The sequence below is a fragment of the Numida meleagris genome, chromosome 4 (assembly GCF_002078875.1).
Source record: "Numida meleagris isolate 19003 breed g44 Domestic line chromosome 4, NumMel1.0, whole genome shotgun sequence".
NCBI lineage: Eukaryota > Metazoa > Chordata > Aves > Galliformes > Numididae > Numida > Numida meleagris.
Window position 1 is genome coordinate 13,892,017 of NC_034412.1, and position 15,665 is coordinate 13,907,681.

At 38.0% G+C, this 15,665-nt stretch overlaps 1 protein-coding gene across 2 annotated transcripts in view; it reads right to left on the reverse strand.

Moving 5' to 3' along the window:
- PLOD2 (procollagen-lysine,2-oxoglutarate 5-dioxygenase 2) overlaps positions 1 to 15,665 on the reverse strand; it is a 53,807-nt gene that overhangs the window by 16,939 nt on the left and 21,203 nt on the right. For both annotated transcript variants that reach the window (XM_021397080.1, XM_021397078.1), the window contains exons 4-9: positions 11,620 to 11,783; positions 10,002 to 10,114; positions 8,293 to 8,356; positions 7,439 to 7,536; positions 4,548 to 4,649; positions 283 to 408 (exon numbers count right to left, since the gene is read on the reverse strand). In XM_021397080.1, the coding sequence (XP_021252755.1) occupies positions 283 to 408; positions 4,548 to 4,649; positions 7,439 to 7,536; positions 8,293 to 8,356; positions 10,002 to 10,114; positions 11,620 to 11,783 (667 nt within the window). The remainder of the gene's footprint in view (positions 1 to 282; positions 409 to 4,547; positions 4,650 to 7,438; positions 7,537 to 8,292; positions 8,357 to 10,001; positions 10,115 to 11,619; positions 11,784 to 15,665) is intronic.

The window sequence follows — 15,665 nt, forward strand, 5'->3', positions numbered from 1 at the left end:
CTATGACAACTATTGTTTTTACATCAATTAGTAATTCTCCCTGAAGCGTACAGCTTAAAATTCAATTTCTAAGTAGCTTCTTCCAAAAGATTTCAGCAAGCACTGACTGAACTTCATTACTGTATTTTTTCCACTTCTGTATAATAAATTATGAAACATTATCTCCTCCTATGCAGTTAAACAATAAATATACAGAAAATCTATGTACTTTTCACCTGCATTTTCATTCATACCATGACTTCTACAAAATGAAGCTTTGCAGAATAGTAAAATTATACTTACATTATTATGAATGAAGATACTGAGAGCCTCCTTTGGGTAATCCAGAGTCAACAGTCTGTCTAAAAATTTAGGTAGGAAGGGAGTGGGTTGTTCAATGAAAACACCAATTTTTACTCTGGGATATTCCTAAAAAAAAATGATATTTTGACACAACCAGTAAGACTTGCCTTGTTTCTAAGATGAGTTTTATTACAAAGCAACTAATGTCATGCTGTAATATACTTGACCACACAGTTTTCAAATGGTCCAAGCCAACTAGCTCTGATGTGCTGCTACCCATGCTTTTGTTTATTATCTGACAAAGCAAAGATAATGATTCAATATCACTGGAAAAGTTTTTGAATTCCAATAACAGAAACTGAGAAATTGAAGTCCAAAACTAGTGTAAAAAGATTTGTATTTTTTTCTCTGTTAAACATATTTTAACAGAAAAAATACAGAAGTAAATACACCTAGAAATGCATAGCAAAATTGTTGCGGTTTTGTTTTGTTTTTGAATAACTTGTATATACATGAGAGATTTACAGGAAAACATAGGGAACTAATTTTTAAACAGAAGTTAAATAATAAAGAATATTCAAAATATTTCAGTCATTAAGACAAAGACTGCAAAGCCCTTGCACATCCTTTTATATGCACTATATCCCACAGCTATCATAAGTGAGTTGTGCATTACTTCCTGCTAATTGATTTTATTAAGACCTGTAATAAACAGTAACCAGAGCATCTCCCCTTACACCAAAGGAAGCCACCATCTCATATCAATTCACATCTTTTAAAACTCCTGGTTTGCATGTGTTTCATACAGAGATCATGGCCGCTAAAACAAACCTAGACAGAACTCAGGTATTCCTGAAATACATTATTACATTATTTGATTCAAATAAATTTAACATTCAAAGGTCTTTAATCCTGCACAAATGCACTGATTCAACAAAACTTCTTTCCCCTTTTGAAGCAGACAGTCCACATGAACACCTAAGCCTACCAGGGGCTCAGAGAGAAACCTTATATGCATATAGAAGACTGCAAGTTAGTTTTCCTTGAGCAAGCCCACACTTTCTTGAAAAGCGTCTGGATAAACAATCAGTGTATGCTGAATTTTCACAGTGTCTCTGTCGGCACTGGAAGTCCAGAAACACGTTGGCAAGTGCACTAGGAAACATTACAACAGCAAGTGTTTACCCAGCACGTCTCCTATTTATGGCTTCATCTGCAAACCCAACAGACACTTACGCAGACATCCCAGTAACCTCAGAATAGCTGACAAAGGTACGTACACTGACAGGTCCTGAAAGCAGCAACTGCAGTATTTGCTGGAAACTACTCCACTGTGACTAGAGTTGGACTAACTGATACTGATAACGCTGATCACAAGCGATGAGGGGAGCAGCCTGTGCCACTGGGTTTACTGGACAAATGTGCTAACAATAATGGAGCTGCTATCACAATTTATTCTGAATATTTTTCTAATTCAAAGCCATTCCCATATGTTTTCCAGAGCAAAGAGAAGCAGGTTACAGCTGGATACGCGAAGATTATAGGGACAAGCACCAAATTACTAATACTCCTCCAAAATACAGGAGCATGAACTGATTGGCTCCAATGTCTACACTAAAACTCAGGAGCATGGCAAAAGCAAAACACTGTTTAAAGGACTAGAGTTTGAGATTCCTGCAAACTGCACTGCCATTATATCTCCTTAAAGCAGAGTTCATTGACCTACACCATCATTCACCATACTTATAAGGAGATGTGACTGCATAATCTGAATCTATGTCTGAATGAACAAGCTTAATCCCCAGTACATGAGTATATCAAGTCTGACGTGTTGGTTCTTCCCAGTTATGCCCTGGGAAAAACACTTCAGGAGCACCCAGGCTGCACTAGGTGATATTGCATTTTCTCTGACAGATTTCCTCATTTTTACTAAGGACATCCCACCTTTTAAAGCTTACTTTTTCACTAGCAGTGGGAAAGTGCATGACAATTTTTGGAAGTAACGCAGGGCAGCACTCTGAAGCCATACTGTGAAAGAGTCCAGAAGCCCTTTCAACAGGAGATGCCAATGCAACACAAGGAGCAGTAAAGTCATCCTTGCTGTTCACATGCAAAATTTTCTACACTGGTAACAAACCTCAGGATTTAAGCATTAGCCCTAGGGACATTACATTTGTTGTTCAATTTAATTTAGGCTACTAGAACTGTATTACTACTCAAACTGCCCCCAGAGAGCACCTTGTGTGTTACTGCTCAACGAGCAGAGTCCAAGGTGACACTTCCATCCCCTCCACCTTGCACATCCCACTCTGGCCTTCACAGTGAGAAGTCCTCAGAAAACAATGTTAATAAACTCATGTGACAGGTTGAAAACCAGGTGCTAGGCCATTGTATCTCCCTCTGATGTTGTCAAGTCAAAGTCTGCAGGTCAGATCCAGCCCAAGATGTTTGAAGAGCAGCAGCTAAGTTCACATCAAGTCAAGAACCCATGTCATAATTCATCTGAAGGAATTCAAAGCTTATGACATACTTGCAGTCAACAAATCTGATCCCGTTCTTTCTTGTGAAAAGAACAGCAACAAAAAAATCTTCAGTGATATGAGTTCATCAATGCATAAAGTCAAATAAAGCAGTACAAGAAGGGCAATTACAGCCCCAGAGACAGTTAGACGGCACCCTCAGCAGCCTGATCTAGTGGGTGGCAAACTTGCCCACAGCAGGGAGCTTAGAACTGGATGATCTTTAAGGTTCCTTCCAACCCCAGTCAGTCTGTGATTATATGAATGCTCTTTGCCCTTAAGATTTCTAGTGAAATAGCAACCAGCCAGGCCAGAACAGAAAGTGTGTTCAGAAAATGAAATATTGCTTGTACTAAGAAATGCCAGAGGTAAACACTTGCACAGAGGCCAAGGAAAAGTCTCACTATTTCTGCTGGCAGAGTGAGTGAGGTATGATGTCCAAAGAATGAGCTACAGTAAGGAAGATCCATTCCAAACTGATGTACTTAAACTATACGAAAAGCCATCCAGTAAATCATTGCAAGTTACTCTCCATTACTGGCTTTAAGTTTAAGCTACTCCTCAGCGAACACCTTCAGATACAACATAACTTTTCTCCTCAGGTAAACTTTAACATACAGCTGAGAGTGCAAAAAAATTTCAGAAAAACATCAGTAGAATGTTTTACTTTCAAATCAAAGATGTATATGTAAACATATGTGTATATTAAAAGGATGTGAAAGTTACTACAATTCCAGCAATAGCTTTTTGAATTTATATCCCATTCCATAAGCTTCTTATTATCCAATAATTGTCACACTACTTTCAGTGCCAAACAAACCACCACTTCTTGCATGCTATCCTCAACCCTCATGACCCTCTAAGCTCTGTTCTCATTCATATCTTCACTACAGACTAGAAATGAAACAGCTGTCAGAAACAGCTTTTCAAGAATAATCTGAACATTCTTATAAGTACAAGCCTTACATTTCCAAACTGTAGATCTTCATATTTACTCTGTCTAAAATTTACTCAGTACAAGCTGAAAAATGTACAAAGACATCGGATGTCATGTATGGAGCCAAAGAGCTAAAGTACGCTCACAAATATCAGAAACTCAGAAACACACACACGTGTTCAGGTAGGTTTGTCCTATAAAAATTCTAGGGACTTTGCTAACATCTGCTCTCAATTATATCGAATGTATTCCACATATATGCATTTGCAAGTACAGATATCTGCATCATTCTTTAAAAGGCAAAGAAGTTATGGTTATCTCGATACATTTCCAGAGACAGCAACTGTAAGCATGTTACAGTTAACTGTTAATCTCTATTTACAGCAGAGATTATTAAACATACTCTAGGTTGGTTTCTTTTGTAGGTCTTTACGTAAAACTCTGAAATGTCTAAAGGATTTCCATACTTACCAAAAAATTCAAGTTATTCACTTGAATCTTGCATGATTCAGAAATGATCCACTCATCCTCAATGAACAGAGGAAAGGATCTGAGGGCTTTTGGGGAAGGGATTAGTTTCAGTAATACTGAGGAAACCTATATTAAAATGCATGCATGAAATTATTTCCACAAGTATTGGCATTTCCAGTAAATTAAACTTCCTTCCTTGTAGCTTCATACACGAGACAAAATATCCTCAGGTGCCCACTAAACATAAGAGTGCATACCAAAGCCCCTTTACCTCAGAAATCACTATATACCTATCAAATGCTTTCAGAAGGGTTTTGCTCTTGTGGAAGTATTCTTACCGTTACTGTTGACAGGTCCAGCATGTCTAAATCACAAATACTGCATCCAGTTTCCCGTGTCCAAGCATTGGGGATATAGTTTCCCAAGTAATTCAAGTAAATCTGGTAACAAATGAACAATTCAGGTTAATGAGATGAGCATACAATTGGTGATTTTTACCTTTTACATAATTCAGGCTTAACCATTTAATCCTTTATACCTAAAGGCAACTGACTCTCATTTTATCTAAAAATGAAAATAACATAAAAAATACCTGTGTCTTCTTATTATTTACAAGCCAGAGATGATACCCTCCTAATTTCTACCTTTAAACAAAAAACTGTAAGCAGGTCAACTACCAACTAAATGCAGGCAATACTTACAAGAAACAAACTATAGATCCAGCTCTCAAAAGCTGCTGTGCATGTTTTCATGCCAAAAGATTATTCTAGTTAGTTCTCGTAAGTCTTAAAATCAACACTTTAAAGAAGACACAGAGATCAACCAAATGAAAAGCACATAGAAACTGTAAAGGACGTATTCTCATGATGTATGATGGCAAACTATGCCATGACTCAAAACATATTCCACTGGCTGGCTTCTAAAGCAGCATCTACCTTCTTAGCACATTTAGAATTGGCACTGAACAAAATGTGTGCTTCTGCTGATGGACTGCCTGGGCTGCCCTGTCCTCCTGGATTCAGCAGCAAACTTGTGTAGAGCTCCACGCTTCTCTACTACTATTTGCAATGGATCTTTTATACCAGGGACAGCCTGCCTGTAGGAAGGTTGCTATTCATTCCTTCTCCACTAGCTTTTTCCAAATTGAAAGGATAGAATACCATTTCACATAGAAAACACACTCCAATCCAATCTCAATCTGCATTTTATCATATTTCAGAAGCTTTGTTCATGTATATTGAGAGACCTTATACACAGATTATAAACAGAATTGCTTCCGCTTAATTTCAAAGATGTACAATAAAGTCTAGAAAAACTTGGGGAAAACAAAAAACCCAAAACATCAATGTCAGAATAATTCAGTATCTATTTAAAAGAAAGACATCCGACCAACACAATTACTAATGGGCAAACAGATTACATACAAAAGAGAAGGTTCTCATGAACACAAATCTTCTGCTATTTGAAGTTGATTCTGGAAATTACTTTAGTATTAGTTCATTTACAAACTAGTGAAATCTTGCTCCAATCCCATTATATTGTTGTTCTTTTAATATTGTTCTGTGTTTAAAACAGAGGAATCTAATCCCAGGTTGACCAAAGAGATATACAGTAGGAGTTTCCCTAGGTTTTAAAATGACATAATTACATGGAGAAATTAAGTTTTGCTTAATGTAGCATAGCTTGTGGATTGGTGTAAGGAGTTCCAACATAAACTGCTTGCCCAGACGTAAAATTACAGTAGCTTTCTTTTTACTGGCTGAACTCCTACAAAGCCCATGATAACACCTAGTTTGAGGATCCAATTGAGGCAAAATAACTGGATCAACAGGGAAGAATTTGGTCATATATTCCACCACTACAAAGTAATTACTAGCCAAACAGACAACAGCATTGGTAAAGTCACTAATTCAGAAGATAAAATACTGTGAAAGAATCTAAAAAGGTGCATTCATTGGGACATTTGTATGACTTCAAACTATTTCATTCTCCTTCGAGGTTCTTTTCTGAAAATAATGAGCTACAGTAAGGGACACATATTCAGAAGAACTTCGAAAGTTGTGGTGTCCCTCCTTTTAAAAGCCAAAAGAGGCTATTAGAGTTGATAGGCAGGTGATTAAAAGAAGTGCAGCTGTCATATGACCAAAGTGTAGCCATTTCTTCCTGAAATGTGCCAGGTCCTCTGGACCACTGAATCTTTACAAGTGGAGTGAAACTAGCAAATCAGATATTTCACATGGCAGGCAGAGTTCTACAGCGGTCCTAAAATTTGTGAGTCATGGGTACATTGCAGGTAGTGATCAGTGATACTGAAGATGCAATACCAGATGTGATCTGTATGTACACATACCCCAATATGCTGTATGTTTTTTAATACGTGTATACACACACTCATGCAAGTAGGTCTGTGGTAGGATCAGATGTGCTGTTGTTTTGCACGGCAGTTTGCATCTCTTGGTTAGATTTTTTTCCTCTTGGAAACCTGCTCTTCTTATTACACTATTTAATAAACAGACATTCTTTGACAAGCTGAAAGAGCTGGGGCTGTTCAGCCTGGAGAAGAGAAGGCTCCGAGGTGACCTGATGGCAGCCTTTCAGTAACTAAAGGGGAGCTACAGAAAAGAAGGGGACAGACTCTTTAGCAGGGTCTGTGGTGACAGAACAAGGGGAAATGGCTTCAGGTTCAAAGAGGGTATATTTGAGTAGGATCTAAGGAAAAAGTCTTTTACAGTGAAGGTGGTGAGGCACTGGAACAAGTTGCCTAGAGGTGTGATTGATGCTCCATCCCTGGAGACTTTAAAGGCGAGGCTGGATCAAGCCCTGGGCAACCTGATCTAGCTGTGGTGTCCCTGTTCATTGCAGGGAAGTTGGAGTAGATGACTTTTAAAGGTCCCTTTCAACAATAAGGATTCTATGATTCTTCACTAGCTTTAAAAATTGTTTTGTGGTAACGAACAAATTAACATCAGCTTATTCACTTCTAATATCCCTTGCTACTATGAATTTGGGAGTGGAGTGAGCTGTTTCAGCAGTGCTATCAAGTTACTGTGACAACAAAAGAACAATGTAGAGAGCTGCTAGAATGGTTTGTTTACCCGTGCAATTTTTATTAATATTAATTCAAAGTTAGTAGTGGTTGTGTGCTATAACTTTTTCAGACTATTCCATTGTTTTTGCCTGAGCTAAAATTGCTGTCTTTGCACAAAACCGAGAACAAAGTGTCACTCACTTTAGTTGGACCATTTCCAAGAACAGTGATCGGTAATGTTTCATACACAGAATTCCTTGCTCTTACTTTCCCTTCTTCAAAATTCAGATGAACTTCATCTGCAAATTAACAAGGATCATACCACAACAGGTTTACAAAAAGATCAAATTTCAGAGTTCTCTAAGTTCTTGCTGGTACTGTACATCCTATCGTATTTGTCATTGTTAATGATATTCATAAGGATGGGGTTTTTTTTGTTTGTTTTTAACCAGACCTTGAATTCTAAATGCTTTATACCAAGTGATGGTGCATCAAACTTCAGAGTTTGCCATCAGCAGCGTTCAACATTTGAATAAAATCTGCTCAAAAACTCTTTTGCAAAAGCTATTTATAAATAAATCAGTTATTTTAGATATGATCTGAATTTAAAGTTGCTAGATAATTGCAGGCTGAAGGTAAGGAAGGAAGCTCGTACAAATGTAGTTTTCAATTTTAATTCATGACAATTAAAGAAAGGAAATTAGACATAACTTCTAAAATGCAATTTTAATTACGGGAGTAAAGACGGTAATTAAGTTTGTGAAAGGCTGATGGAAAAATGGTTCCTAATTTTGGATTTATTGGTAACTTCATTTATTTATAATTATTTTTCTTATTTTAAAATCAAACTTTTTTTTTTTTTTTTAAATCAGTAGAGGAAAGCAACTAATATTAAAACCAGAAGACATGTGACTGGACTGGAAATCTGGTTTACCCACCCAAATATTTCATCAAAACAGAAGAGCGTATGTTTCAGGAACTATATTGATGGTTAGGCAATGGAAGTGTTAATAACATGGTTAATGAAACACAACATACACAAAGCATACGCTTACCAACAGCTCCATTTAAAGTCTGGAAAATAGCACATTTGTGGTCCAAAGTAATGTTCAGGCGTTCCTGAAATAAAAGCAGCAAAGATATTGAGGCATTCTAAAAAGCCAAAGCTTTCACTGAAGTGCTACAAGATATGCTGCACTAACAGCAAGTTAATCAGTTCTCAGATGGAATTCTTTATTTTATGCCGTTAAGATTTTCCAAGATTCCTGACTTGTTCAGTTGTATAGCAATCAATTTTACATATGCAAAAGCCTTATCTAAACTTGTAGAATACAGATCATAACTCCCCAAAGAAAATGCAATTTGGCAGTATAAGCTAGAGAAAATCTGTATCGTATCTTAAAAATATTTACAGTTCCTGGCCAACCAACAAAACATCCTAGCAGTTCTTAAATCAAAATCACTGCATTTCATTGTTTCAAAAAGAGTCAAATCTAAGTATCATGACACAATAGAAAACACGTTTGCTAAAAACATATTCCTACTACTAAACTATTAAACTCACCTACATTCATATTTAGTGTACTTTGTTCAAAAGTTTTTAACATGTTGATCAAAACACATATCCTTTAAAACAGATTTAAAAGCTGTTATTTAGATACAAGTACTTTGTTTTGAATGATCCAAGATTTCCTTGCATATTCTACAGTTCTGTGTATTACCATACAGAGAATCAGCACTTAAGAAGCATATAGAATCTCCACAGTACTGTATATAGCCAGTACCTTTATAGGCAGTACTATGGAGGTGTTTTGAACCATTGTGTAGTGGGGAACTATGCAGAGGTACACACTTTTTGTCTAGAAGACAATCTGTTCAGACAGCTAATTACGCTACTTCTGAGTTTGGTGCAGAGTCAGCTCTAGTGTCTCCACATACTGTCCTTTCAATTGCATATCTACCATCTGACTTAACTTGCATAAAGACAATTTAAACATTTCTGTTCTTGTGTCTAAACATGCCCTACATCCCAGGCATAACTTGATAGAACTTAGGAGAAAATACATATATTTCAAAGACTTTAGATCTGCCTTAAGCACCCAAACGATCAAAGTCAATCTCAAAGTTCTGCAATATCAGCTTCTAGAAGTCTTCTTGCATCAAAATATTGTTTAGCCTTTTAAACCCACTTTTTCTAGTACCCGGGCCATGCCTCTAATCTACTATGTTTTAATGCTCCTAATCAGCACAGAGCATTGTTAAGCAAGGGCTTGGAGAGGTCTCCCCCCACAATTTATGATGCAGCCTCATTGAACATATCTGCACAAAAAGCCGAGGAGTCGGAGGCAGCTGCAGGCAGGACCTGAAATGGCAGCAAGCCAAAATATAAAAACACTAGATCAGCAAGTAGTTCAGTGACATCCTGGAAAAATGCCATGTTCTCTGGCTGTCAAACTGCAGACTACATTGGACCCTCATTGAGATGAATGTGCCTGATCATATACCTCAGAGCTATTATTTCTAACAACGAAGCACAGCCTGCCTAGATCTGCAGGCAGCCTGAAACTGTATTTCAAGCTATGACCCTTCCGAAGACTGTTCATCACTCTGACAGTAGGAGCCCCCAGAGAACAAACACCACTGTCAACATGGCATTCAGGAAAGAAGGAGACAGCATTCCTTTTTAGTTTTATCTCCTGATGTTTTATGAGGAGAAGCATGTTATTTCAAGCAGAAAGAAATGAGGAAGCCAGCCACTACCTACCCTCGCCAATGGGTCAACATAGATTTTGGTGTAAAACAGCTGGTCATCGTCATTATCCTGCAGATTCCATTGCTGCACAATACGATTTATATATGGAGCATAACCAATAAATCCTGCAATATTAAACACACAAGTTATTTCCATAAAAAGCAATTCTCTGCCAATGCTCTCCCTCAGTCAAGGACTTCATTCAAAGTGTTCGGTGCCAATGTATGAAATTCATACAGTTTGGCTTAAAATTCTAGTTTTCTGTCATATGCATTAGTTCTGGTCTAAAGAGCTTGCAGTTACAGGTTACTTTTATAGTAACACTATTTTAATGTAAAAAATAGCAAAGAGACGTGTCTAAGATGGAAACAGAGAGATGTGTTGGATGGTCCTGAAAACTCCAAAACATGAGACTAGGCTACTACTGTTCCCAGGAAAGAAGCCCACTGTAGAAAAAAAGCTTCATTTTCACTAGTCACTGAATCACAGATGGCTGAGATTGGAAGGGAACTCTGGAGATCATCTAGTCCAACCTCCCTGATCAAGCAGGGTCCCTGTGAGTACATTACCCAGGGTTGTGTCCAGACAGCTTTTGAGTATCTGAAGGAATCACTTCCTGCTGGCAGAGAAGTCTGAAACTAATCCTGCCAGAATTACAAGTGGAATTCAATTCAAACCTGAAACTACATTTAAGCGAAAACAAAACAAAATAAAACAACCCAAATAGAAACAAAAAAAAAAAAGAAAAATCATAGAATCATAGAGTGGCCTGGGCTGAAAAGGACCTCAAAGATAATCTTTGACAAGATTTCAACAATCATAATTTCAACCCCCCTGCCATGGGCAGGGTCGCCAACCACTAGACCATGCTGTCCAGAGCCACATCCAGCCTGGCCTTGAGTGCCTCCAGGGATAGGGATTATAGGCTAGGTAAAGAGAGAAAAATGTGGGGACATCCAGATCTGCAGAGTGCCCAGAACTGTTTACCCAGATAGAGTGAAGTACTGTGCTCTGTGGCAGATAAGCAATGTCAGAGTTAATGTATGCATGCATTAATCTCCTGCAAAACTATTTAAAAAGTTGGCATTTAAAGGAGACTTCAGAATTAACACTGCATTGAGATTAATGGGAGTAACCCATACTTCTCTTGGAACAAATGATCCAAGCCATTCTGAGCAGACTGGCAATCATCACCAGCACAAGCACACAAGGTGCAGAGATCCCTTAGAAACAGGGAGCCAAGGCAGGGAATTCTGTGGCCCAGATCATGATCTGTCCTTGTAAACAGCATGTAGTACTTTGGGATTCTACCCCTAGATCAGCAACTGGGTGATCCCTGCATAGCATTTCATTGCAAGGCAGAGTTATACCTATACAGCCCATTGCACGGCTTTACTTGATTTACATGCTTTTCACAGCAGCATTGCCAAAAATACCACAAGACTTGGAAGGAGATCTATTTAGAGAACAAAAGAGCAGACATTCAAGGGACAGAGAGTGGTAAACAGCAAATCCAATCTTCAATTAGTTCTTGGGGAGCTCAGGAATAACTACACATACAAATACATAAAACATAATGAAAGAGTCATGCTCAATTTCAAGATTTAACGTGTTCACAAATCACACTTACCTCCTGAGTTCAGGAATCGTTTTCCACTCCGGACCACAGGATACTTGTCAGCTAGCCTTTTATCTGGCCAAATTAGTCCATCTGCTGCAAACACCACTTTATGATTTGTTTCCTGAAATTTCTTAAGCAGTTCTTCAGGTCCCCCCGCAAAGATAACATCATAGCTGAAAAATGAAGTAAAGATGTCCACTGATTTTAATGATTCTGTGTTCAAAGCAACAAATGGTTTGATTATTCAAAATCTTTAAAATCACAGACTGCAATTTTTTTCTGAAAAGTGACTTATTAAATTATGCTGTACTGTCATGTAAAAATCCTATAACCTTCTAAGAAAATAAGTCCTCAATCAATTCTATTTAATCAATGCTTTCCCATTCCATTTACACTCATTTTTCTGAGCCTTCTACATTTCTTCTTCCTTCAGAATTTGTCTACCTGAAACTCACTGTATTTCATGTATTTCACGAATTTTGAGTAATATATGAATATATATCTTTGAAAGATTATGTTCTATCTTCAAAAGAATATTTGTAGATGAGGGAGAACTTGAGATGATCTTGTTCCAAAACATAGTGGTGCAGACTTTTTTCTGAAGTCTCCTCAAGCACATACTTTTATTTCTCAACATATATTATTTCTCAACACAGGCTATCCTTAAACTGTGCTGCATCTTGACAATACATTAATTTCTGATTTAATTTCTTTGATGTGCTGAAGACTTCAGAAGACTCTAAATTTCATAATATTTACTTATAGAAGAAGTCACCTATTTTTATGTATTCATCAAATTTAACTCCCAATTCTCAGTCACAAAGACCTAAAGTTGGAGAGGCTGGCATCTAAAACAAGCAGTTATCCATAAGATTTCAGCATTAGCCAAAAACAGAAAGTGTGCAGTTTTAGCAAAGCTCATATAATGATGGAGTATCACAAACCCAGAGGTTACTTGCTGTTAAATAACATCTAAATCAAAGCCTCAAACAAACCATAAAATGAGTATAAATGATTAAACAATTTAGAGTATAAGGCTCCTTTGTTCATACTTGAGATCGACATATAAAAGCATTAATGCACAAAACACTTCAAGGTTCATTTTACACAGCATGAAGTGAGGACACAGAAATACTGGAATCACATTGTAGCAGACTAATCTCTGGCTGAAGAACCAGAATGTCTGAATTTAATGGTAGTGTCTCAGCTGTTATGTTTATGGAGATATTCTTACTCCATGCATCTGCCTTAGTTACCTAAAATCAGCAGTCCTGAAATAGGGCAGAGGAAAGGTACCGCTACCAGATCCAAAGGTCTCATCTTCATCAAGATTTTGTTCTTGCTAAGTATTTTAGCCAGGCTAGGAGGTAGGACAGCAGTACCCCACCAGCAGTAAACAGAACTTTTTGCATTGCAATGTGTTACTCAGCAATAGTGCCAAGAAACCAGCCCTTACTGCCTTCTGGTGCTCCTTTGTTACAGTTCTGAATTATTTAAAACATCCTTTCTTCAAAAGGGATTTCATGCAATTGGACTAAGAAAACTGAATAACAGCTGGCTTACAAATGCAACAGATCTCCACCACAGAGCAAAGCATGAGCCCTGGAGAGGAAGTGTGTTATGTAGTCTATATAAAGTAAGTGAAGTTCTGCAAACCTTCACAGTGTTGTTTTTTTGTAACTTTGGCAGAAGAATGTATAAAAAAAAAAAGGAAAATGTATCGTACATTTTGGACCTTCCCCAGTTTTGCAAAAACTGCCTGCTTCTGCCCAAAATATACAGAACAGCACTTCCCTCCCTTTCCCATTCAATTGGTGTAGCCTGATTCAAGGCCAGAATGGGCCTGAAGAACAAGCAAGAAACAGGAGACAAGTTGAAGACAGACAAAAACAGAGATTTGTCTGAGGCTTTAACTTAATAGCTTATGGCAAGCTGTGCTTCTCCTCTTTGATCAGGTTAGTGTTGCTGCTGCAATGATTTGCAGCTGCAGGAAGGAACCAAACACCCCTGGAACGTTGCTTCCCAATGAGTGTCATTCTGGAGAAAAAGCCAAAGCTGAGAAACATGCTGGGCTAGCCACAGGCTCTGCTTGGGAATGGGTTATGCTGTTTAGTACAGCACAGTTCATAATACAAAGCACAGCACAGAGTTCAGCTCAGAACAGCTAAACTGTATTAGTAATTATTGTAAACTTTACATGCAAATGAATATTATGCAGGAGCATGAATCTATTATGTATCTACATTTTCCACTGATTTTTGTGGCCCTCTATTTCATCAACAAGTAACCGTCAGGAATACCCCACATCCCCTCTCCAGGCAGGACCTCCACCAGTCTCCTGCTCCTTACTGCCTGTCCTCATCTGCGGCTTTACACAGCACCATTTGTCTCTGACAAACAGAGAACTTCCAGAGCCAAGCTTAAAACCTACATATTAATCATTTGCCCTGCTTCCCTGATATGTCAGATTATGTTCAGTGTATCCAGCACCAAATTCCTATCATAAGGAAGACTCAGTTCAGGTCTACATCACTGAGATCATCACAAAATGGGTTCCAGGACTATCTACGACAATAATGCATGTGAATTGTGTTCCAAATTTGAATAGGACTTCAGAATTAGACAGAGGAGAAAAAGTAGAGATATATCCAGAAAGAGGCAGGCCATTTTGGCAAGCTGGAAAAGCTCAGATACTCTTATTTATACTTCATAAATCCTTTTGATTAACCAGAAGGTGGGGGGGGGGGGGGGGGGGGGGGGGGCAGAGAAAGTTTCCTCAACTCCAGTCCCATTTCCTGAAGTTCCCAGATGGTTGATGTTCAGAGTTGGAATCCACCCAGCCCTCCTCCTTTTTTGGCCCCAAGTCACGCCCCTTGTGCACCCAGCACCTTGTCACAGCTTGGAAGTGATCACGGGGTGCAGACCTTCCAGAACTGCGTGTAACTTTGCACCCACAACTTTATAACAATAAAGACTTGTTACTTTTTGAGCTGCAGGTTAAAGATCTCCAAGTACAAACAAGGGGGATTTACTGGCAACCAGCAATGCTGATCCCATATTTCATATTATTTAAATGGACTATTAGGCCACACACTTTGTTATTTACAAAGTATTTCTGCCAGAATCACACCTTAATTGCATTTTCTGCATATCTCGAAACAGTTATCCCTCATTCCCTGGCAAACGTTTTGAAAAATGATTGAGATTTCAACAATCTTCTACAACACAAGCAGATTGCTGGGGGAGTTCTGGGTGAACAGTCACAGCACCAACCATTTCAGCCCAGTCTATGCTGGCTGCTGGCCAGTTCAGTCTGAAATGGTCCAAAGTAAACCAGCAGCTAGCTCTCACAAAAACAAACCTAATTTAAATTGTATTCCATCTGCAGGCAAAGAGTTTTGCTCTCTGCACCTAAACACAAGCTGACCACGAAAAACAAAGTTGAAACGAGTTGCAGGTCACATAAAAAACACTGCTCAAAAAAGGCAAGAAGCTGCATAAACAGTTCATTATAAATTATTTGCCTAGTTACAGTAAATAAACCAGAAGATTCCTTCCACCCCCCATCAAGATTAATATTCCAAATGCTTCACAATGAATATAAAGAAAAATACTTGAAAAATAAAGGAAGCTTCTATATATATACTACATTTCTCAATGTTTAAATCAATAACCAGGATTCCTGGAAACGAAAACGTTCTTTACAATTAAAACATAATGCTAGAAATCAGAAAGATTTTTTTTTCTTATTTGGAATCTGTCCCAATAGCTTTAAATCAACACATATTCGGGATTATAGCCTTCAAGAACCTAGGAGGCCTGAAACTGAAAGTTTTCATGGCAAGAAAGATTATGACATCTGTACTTGAACACACATGGTCCGCCATGCCCTCTCATCCACCCCCCCTGGAGAGAATAAATTATGTTGGAGAAATTTGAGCTATACCCAAATCTGATAACAAATGTAAGTATTTTACCATATAGGGAAAAATATTGAGGAATTGAGCTAAGTTAGAAAACAAGAAGTCAATATAAGCAGTGAACATTCAGGAAAC